The 9,258-nt window shown below is 34.7% G+C and overlaps 1 protein-coding gene across 8 annotated transcripts in view; it reads left to right on the forward strand.

Moving 5' to 3' along the window:
• LOC110025479 overlaps positions 1-9,258 on the forward strand; it is a 96,802-nt gene that overhangs the window by 69,275 nt on the left and 18,269 nt on the right. For 5 of the 8 annotated variants that reach the window (XM_020725982.1, XM_020725983.1, XM_020725985.1 and 2 more), the window contains 2 exons: positions 6,741-6,863; positions 7,201-7,316. In XM_020725982.1, coding sequence (XP_020581641.1) covers positions 6,741-6,863; positions 7,201-7,316 — 239 coding nt within the window. Of the gene's footprint in view, positions 1-1,909; positions 1,982-6,740; positions 6,864-7,200; positions 7,317-9,258 lie in introns of those variants that run through there. The other 3 variants (XR_002294125.1, XR_002294126.1, XM_020725984.1) reach the window with 3 other exon arrangements.

Genomic DNA, 9,258 nt, shown 5'->3' on the forward strand with positions numbered 1-9,258 from the left:
ATATATATATAAATTCATTGCATGATCTGTAACTTCAAGTAGAAATCTTATAACATATCATTACATGATTTTTAGAAAATAATCATATACAACTATGTTGCATAATGATTTATCTATGGAGTTATTAGACTCTCTTTTTTTTTTCTTGAAGGGGTGGATATTGCATTAAAAAGGAAAGTGCAAAAGTTACAAAAAATGTTAAGAAGTGAGGGCATGAGGCGGTCTATCCCCATTGACAAAAACAAAAACGGGATGACTCTCATCTAAACTAGAAAGAACAAAGTCACTCTCGAAAGCCGAGTGAGCATAACAATGAGCAGCAATGTTGTTAAATCTGCCCATATTACAAAAAAAAACTTGTCTGAACTGTGTAAGAAAGCCCAAGTCAGGACCATGAGAAGGTTGGTGTTGCCAGGTCTTCATATCGAACATGCTACGGATAAGTTCAATAATATTGTTATTGTCCCCGTCCACCATGATCTTGCGGGTCTAATACATTCAAGGCTGAAGTAAAGAAGCAAGGAACAATACGGCCCGACTTGTGTATTATGCCAATGTAGCAACTTTCGATCAGCAACCACCAAGCAATTTTTGGTGTTGTCCTGAATGATAACTCCCACACTAGCAAGGCCAGAAGGCAAGAGGGTCCTATCGAAACTAGCCTTCAACCAGCCTGAGTGTTGGTGAGGGAAGATAGAATCGCAGCCACCATGACCATCGATGTGTCGCCCCTCATGCTTCTTGAAGTTTCTAGGTCTCCAACTATGATCAACCACAGAACAATAAATCCTCCCCACCAACCTCAGAGCTTTAGGAAGATCGCCCATCCGCCTGCAAATATCATCAAAGCAACTGAAGTTAGGAATCCCAACATGCCATTTTTTTAAAGCTTGGCGAATGGCCACAATGACTTCACACTTAGAAACCACATGATCACGATCTTTCACATCCTGAGATTGCTAAGGGCATGTCGTGTCCTCGCCAATCTCTTTATTAAAGAGCTACTAGTTGATTGGAATCGTATCCCTAGAGATCTGGCACCAAAACATAGCCTCATGTCGGTGAAGCTTAAGCTCCCGGAACCAACAATCATATGGAGGATTATGTTTGAACACAATCTTATCCACTTGCTTCTGGTGCGACAGGTGTACTTGCCAAATGACCTACAAAGTTCCTAGTGCATGTCATTTTGATGCTAGTAAACCTACATTTATTTGTTAGTAGATACATGTAAAGTATTTCATAATAAAATAATGCATGATATGGAAGAAGAAAATAACTTATATATAAATGCTTATGTGTGCATGTTAAGAGGAGTTCCCCCTAATGGTACTGCTAGGTGATGTCAGTTTACTCACGCCCGTAGATGTTTTTCTATCACCCCAGATAATTGTCATGGTTAGATTACTAACTGTTATGTTGACAGGATAATATCGGTCAGGGGCGAATAAATAGAACTTACCACCCCAGACAATTATGGTGTTTACATCACTAACAGCTCTACTGACGGGATAATATCGCTCAGAGGCAGGTAAGTGTTTTTCCACTCCGTACAATTGTCATAGTTAGATCGCTAACTGTTGTAACAACGAGATAATATCAGTGGTGTGTTAGGTTTTGTTAACGATGATCCTCAAAGAAACAAATGTGTATCTAAAGAGTATAAAGTACAAGTAAAATTAAAGTAAATACATATAGAAGATTTGAGTTTTTTAATTTAGAAATGATCATTGATACATACATTAGCATATATAAGATATGAAAGATTAGCATAATTCAGGATTTTTCTATAAGTAATGAAAGACCAACATACATATTGAATTCTTTCCCTTGGGTTGTTGTAGTTTAAAAGTGTAATTGCTCCTTGGTTATTTTAGATAAGTCATTATGTTTTTTAATGTTTTTTCAGGTTTAAACTTTTGATTAAAATAAATAGAAGAGGAGACAATGTGTACATGAGGTGAGAACAACAATCAGAAAGGTATAAATTTTTTATTCTTAATTAAATTTGCTTTCTTTAGTGGCTCTTTCATGAATATTTGAATATTTAGTTGTTAGTAATTTAAATTGAAAATTAGAAAATTTATTTTCAACTTCTGATTGTTCGTTCCCGTCTTGGTTAATTTTAAGTCTCGGAGTGGGTCATGACACCGTGAAACATAAAATTAAGTTTCTCCTCTAACTCAAGGTCTTTGTCAGAAATCATAATTTTTTTTTTACATTGGACAGGACCTTCAATTGATAAAATTAGAGTTCAATTAATCGGAGAATATAAAAAATCATATAACATTTCTTACTTATCGAAATTTTTTCTCTCCACCATTCCAATGCATCTACTGTTTTCTTACCAAGGTCACAACTTAATTCAATTGCCTATCTTTTTAACTTCTTCCATAGATTTTCACTTTTGTTTGAGTTCATTTCATTTGTTCTTCAACTAAGTTTTATCATACAATCTTTATGTTTTTTCATAAAGTTTTTTGTTATGCTTTACCAACATTTTTAATTGAATTGTTTGGTCGGTCTATTATCAATTTCAATCTCTTAAGCATAAATCATAGAATATAATCTTTACCTACATTTTCTAAATGGCTGATATACCATTTTGTTTGCCCCATCTGATGTATTATGATGATAAAAAATTTAGAGAAAATTATATAATTTAGCTTATAACTTAAAAAATAATTTTAAAAATTGAAACAAAATTTAAAAATGACAACAAATCAAATTAGGGCTTAATGAGATCAATTTATCAAAGTTTGCTTCCTTTAGGATCACCAAGTGCATTCGATACTCAAATAAAATTTGGTAACATATGCGATTAACTGTGTCATGCAGGCCTTAGCACCAGGTTGCATCCATGGTTAACTATGGCATATAGGTTTTTAAGACCAAGTAGTATCCGTGATTAACTGTCATGCAAACTTTAAGACAATGCAGTATCTGTGGTTAACTGTAGAATATAGGAATTAGGAGTATCTGTGGTTAATTGTGTATTGCAAGCTTTAAAATCAAGCAATATTTATGATTAATTGTGCTATGTGTGCCTTAAGAAATTATAGTATCTGTGGTTAACTGTGTCATGCAGGCTTTAAAACCAGGTAGTATCTGTGGTTAATTGTGTCATGCAAGTTTTAAGATCAGGTAAAATCTGTGGTTAACTATGTCATTTGTGATTTAAGACTAGCTAGCATCTATGGTTAATTATGATATGTGTGATTTAAGACCAGATTGTATTAGTAGTCAACTATGTCATGTAGGCTTTAAGTCTATATAGTATTTGTGGTTTTTTGTGATTGCAAATAAGTGGGGACGATTATATGAATCACAATTGTTGATCGGTTGAGCTCTTTGTTCTTATTTCTATAATTTTTTTTTGTATAAAGTTACGAAATAAAATGTCTTTGAAATACACATTACATATATGAATGCATAAGAATTGACTTTTATGTATGCAAAACATCACAACCAATAAAGGATAGCCAACAAAAACCCTAAACTAGATAAAATCCAAACACAACCAACCAAACCCCAACTAGAGCAAACCCAACCACAACCAACCAAAACAAACCCAATCATAGCAAGCAAAAACGCAACTAGAGCAACTCCAACCATTGCCAACCAAATCCCAAGAAAAGCAACCCCAACTACAACTAACAAACCACCAACCAGAGCAACCCCAATCTTAGCCAACAAAATCTCTAAACTTGTTCCAATTCAGTCACAAGAGCAAACCCAACCAAAGCATCCCAGCCACAACTAACAAAATCCCTAAACGAGAGCAAACCCAACCAAAGCCATCTAATCGCTAAACCAGAGTAAACCCAATCACAATCAACCAATCTCTAAACCAAAGCAAACCTAACCATAGCCAACAAAACCCCAACTAGAGTAACTCCAATCACAGCCAGCCAAACCACAACCACAACCAACAAACCCAACAACAAACAAAATCCCTAAACCACAACAAACCCAACTAAATTCAACCAATCCCTAAGCCAGATTAAACCCAACCATAGCCAACAAAACCTCAACCAGAGCAAATCCAATCACATCCAACCAAACCACAACCAGAGCAATCCCAAACGCAACCAATAAAACCCCAATCGGAGCAACTCCAACAACAATCAACAAAAACCATAAATCAAAGCAAACCCAACCACAACCAATCAAACCCATCCAGAGCTAGCTCAACCAGAGCCAACCAAATTGCAACCAAAGCAACCCCGACCACGGTCTATTGAACCACAATCAGAGCAAACCCCAACCAGATTCAACACAAATACAACAACAACAAGCCCAACCATAGTCAACAAGAACTCAACCAGAGCAACACCAACCACAACCAATGGAACACCAACCAGAGCAACACCAACAACAGTTACATGGGATGCAAAACCCAAAGAAAATTTGAAAACGAAATAACCATCCACAAATATGTAATTATCGCACAGAGTGCAAACCCAAATAGCGTGGCATGCACACCCTAAACCAACAATCAAACTTCAAATACAGAGAAAATAGTAATCTAGAAATCCGGCAACAGGGAAGAAAAAATGAAAACCATACACCAAAAAAACATATTCGTGTGACCTTAAACCAAGGAAGGGTGTTCGAGATACATACATATGATTCACAACAAAGACGGGATGACGAGGGAGAAGTCAAAGCCAAAAACACTCATTGGTATGCCCAAACTACGGAAGCCCATGGCGAAGACAAGGGAGAAGCCAAAGCCACTGGTATGCAAAATAGATGAAGGGCGGAGACATCTTATCCCAACCACACCGCAGATCGTTTCGTGAAACCTTTTTTGAAACTAAGGTTTTGGGAATAGGATTTATGAAAAGCATGTAACAAGTGGGCTCTCAAATGCACAGATTCTGCTTTTGCAAACGGTAAGTAGCTAAAAAGCCCCTCCCAAATGCACCCTTAGTCTATGGAGCTATTAAGGTAATGTTTCGGGTCACCTAAACTTGTCAAGTCGGATAGGTTTGGGATGATAGATTTTTTCATCAGATTGACGAAATGGGGCTCTCTCCCATCAATTTTTGTCATTAGAACTATGAAACTTGGACTTGACAGATTTGTTGAGCTTGGAGTCTAATTTTGTGAAGTGTGTCAATCTTCTCTTTGTAGATGAACATTTTGATCTTTGGATGAGATTGTATTGGAGAATTACTCGAAGTAATTTCAACTCAACCTGAAGTGTCAACTATTTTAACTCTAAAAACCAACTCTTAAAAAGGGATTTTAAATGGTTTGACGTGTCAATAATGCTCTATCATTTTAGTGTTATTCATTCTTCTTTTTGGTGAAAAACTTCTCGAGTGACTTGGCGAATATTTTGTTTAAAGGTTCTTTCAAATCATCTATTCTTGGTTTGATATTGATGAATGTTTTCAATTAATTTGGTCAATAAACAAATAGATATATTTTTGCTTTGATTGTTGGGTCATTCTTTGATATAATGTGGCATGACACTGAATAAGTAGATAATATTATGGGTGAATAAATTGATCACTTTTTTAGCAGTGACTTCTTTGAATAGAGTAGCTTTGCCCACTTGATAAGGTGGTTAGTTGCATCGAATTGAAGAGGTGTCTTTTGGATGTGATGAATTATTATCAATTTCATCATTACCTTGTCATTCAAATGGTCAGGATGCTATTATTGGGTGTAATGAATTTAGATGTTAATAAATGGTGTCGCCATGGATTTGACACTAGCAACACATTTTGGCATGGTTAACGAATTTTTCACCATGTAGGGTCAATAGAAACCTTTTCTTTTACATTCATTATTATCCTGGGTGTGTCATTGTTTTCCGTGAAGCTAACAATTTATTAGCTTCATCAGTGTCTCGACAGTGTAGCTATAGTTGATCAAAGGATCTTTAGTAGATGTTATATTAATTAAAGCATATATACCACAGAACACTCTTCAAGACATGTGCATTTATCAATTTATTCTTGGACAATTCTCCTTTTTTTGAAATAGTCAATGAAGGTTTTCTTCAATCATTTTGTTCTTCTACCTTGAAGGTTTCGTCCCCGTACATTTAAATCTATTCGGACATGTGCTTTTCTAGAAATGCCAAGAGTCTTCTCTTGTTTGTCATTAGAAATAGCTTGTGATAGGAAATGAGAAACAATTGAAGTTATGTCCTATTGGCTTGAACTTAATGATGCTTTGTGATGCATAAAATAATGCAATGCCCTAGAGTCAATTTTCAAAAGAGGAAGCCAAGTCGAATGGGAAAAGAGGCTTGTGGATCCTAACTTATCTAATAAAAAACAAAAAAAAAAAACAGAAAAAAAAAAGATAAAAACGATTTTATTATTTCTTCATAAGTTAAAATTATTTAAACTAAAATGATGTGCACCACGTGCCATTTGTGCATATAAGGCATGCCATTTAAACCTCTTGTGATGCGCCTTTGAAGGGCACATCACCGTTGAGACAATGGTGTGGTGGTGTTTATATAGAACACTACACTGTTCTTTATCCAATCAAAGTCTCATTTACATTTGCAAGTGTTAGATCGTTCCATATGTTCATACTTACGTAGATCCAATAAAGAAGTTCAGGTGAATTGTTATTTATTTATTTTGGTTTTTCATTTTACTCAGAAGATCTAGTTACCTGGAACGATGGAAAAGATTATGGCACTCAAATCTTTTTTCATGAATATTTGTGTTTGTGAAATTCTTAAATCACATCTGTACATGGACTTGCAGCAGATAGATTCTTCAGAGGCTTGGGAACAAACTTCTATGTTTTTGAAACGATCTGGTTATCAGATTAAAGTTAGCCGGACAGACCATGTGGTGATCGAAGAAAAGTATTCACCAGAGTTATATGTATGCCTCCCTAAGCTTGTGATTTTATTTTGGGGCGCTTGTATACATACCATCCAATTCCTATGTGTTTACATACCTAAATCTAAACTTTACTTTTTACATTTATACCACACAAATCTTTCTTACCACATAAAATATGCGACTTATTGAATTTTTAAAAAGTGAAATACACTTTCATACATAGGTAAGATAGCATATATGTAAAAATTCATGTTTAGGCCTTAAACATGTAAATACATAGAAATTAATTGGTATGAATGTAAATCTTCCTTTTATTTTTTATTGACAGAGCTTGTCAAGTTGGTATTATGCTCATTTTATGTTGTGTATTTAACAGATTAAAGTACCAAATGGGCAATCTACACAATTTGTGCTAATTTGTTCGGATGGAACTACCTTGCCATTCAGTACAAGTGGAACTTCTCAACCTTATAGCATGGAGAATGATATACGGTGATGTATTTTATATCCACCTCGACAAAATACTTGCCGTCACTTTTTTCTCTGGCATGTTTTCTGCAGTTTTTTTGTCATTTTCTTTTTAAATTACTCCTTTTGAAAATCCTAGATGATAGATGTCATAGAAATCTTCTGTGATATTTGAAATATTCTGTTGCAAAACTTGTAAGAAATTTTCATTTTTTTTTTCTTGCAAAGTTATGACTATTAAACTTATAAAAGTGGAGGATATTTTTAGTAATAACATGGAATTTGTCAATTGAAAATTGATATTTCCATGCTAGCAATGCTTGCAGATTGTGATACCTAAGTTTCATAGGTTTCAGTATGCTATTTTTGTTATTTTGTAGAGTAATAAAATGTCATTGTGGAATTTAGGGGAAACTTTCTTAGAGGAGAAACTCTCAAATTTTATCATATTTCTAATACATGCAAATAATAATTATATACAGCTCAGACTAGCCCTCATACAATTGGAGAGAAATTCAAATCATCATGATAGGAAGGAAAGAAAAAAACACACAATAATAGATAATTAAGGGAGAATAATTTCTACCTCTAAATGCAGCAGTGGATTAGCTGTTTCTTGAACTATGGGTAGCCCATGTGGTCCACTGTTATATGCATATTACCAATGATTTAATGCCCAGGGTTATATGCATATTAACAATGATTTAATGTTTAATTTTGAGGTATTTTCTGATAAATTCCATACTATTTTGCTAGATCTTTTTATAAATAAGAACCATGCTAACCGGCTAGGAGAGATTGGTTTTTGATAGTGTCACTACCCGGTTTGGAGCTTGAAATTAACCAAGACAGAAATAGATGTTGGGACGATGATAATCACATTTTTCTATTTTCATTTTCTATAATTAACATTTTATCAATCAAAAATAAATGAAAGGACCACTACAAAAAATATTATAAATTAAAGAGTTCATATTTATCTTATTTTTGGTTGTTCGCTTTTTCTATGAGTATTGTCTTCTCTATTACTCATTTTTTAATCAAATGACTAAAACTACATTGTTGGTTTAATATAGCAGTGAACTAACTATTGCTAGTAAATACTGAAACTCTAAATTACGAGCGCTTTTTCGGTATGGTACGCTGACGAATAAAATTTTGCCACGTGGAAAATATGGGACCCGCTTGTCCACGTAATATAAAAAAAAGAAAAAAATTCGCTGAAGCCGACCCGACCCGATGTACCAGCCCGCATCTATTCGAGTACCGCGCATTTTAGAATGTCGAGGAAGACGATTCGAAAATACTCTCCAGTGGTTTTTCTTCTACGTTTTCGCCGCTCGCTCTGTTAGGGTTTCACATTTCCCTCGTTCGCTAGCTTGGAAGCCGTTAGACGATGGCGTTTGATGATCCTGAGCATGCGCAGGCCGAAGGGAGCTCAAGAACAGTATCAGAAGAGGCTGAGAAGACAGAGGTTGAGCAGCCAATGAAGTCAAAGAAGCAGAGGAAGAAGGAGGCGAAGAGGATGAAAGAGGTCATTGAAGAGGAAAACTTGTCCTGGTAATTGTCATCGTTTTATTCTGAACTTATTTTTAGGTTATTAGTTTGATTATTATTGGGTTATTCTTGAGTTACTCCGAAACGTAGTACTTATTGGCAGCTATTCCATGTTATTCATGTGTTTTTTTTAAATTATTCGTAGGTTATATTATTTTCAGGTTATTCGTAGGTTATTCGTAGGTTATTATTGGGTTATTTTAAAGTTAACTCGTGGGTTATTTTTAGTTTATTCTCAGGTTATTCCTGGGTTATTTTTAGTGTATTGTTTTGTTAATTTTGAAGTAATGCGTAGGTTATTTTTAAGTTATTTGCAGGTTATTTCTAGGGTATTTTTAGGTTATGCCATGTTATTCGTAGGTTACTTGTACGTTATTTTTAGTGTATTGTTTTGTTAATTTTGAAGTAA

The sequence above is a fragment of the Phalaenopsis equestris genome, unplaced genomic scaffold (genome assembly GCF_001263595.1).
Source record: "Phalaenopsis equestris unplaced genomic scaffold, ASM126359v1 Scaffold000301, whole genome shotgun sequence".
Classification (NCBI taxonomy): domain Eukaryota; kingdom Viridiplantae; phylum Streptophyta; class Magnoliopsida; order Asparagales; family Orchidaceae; genus Phalaenopsis; species Phalaenopsis equestris.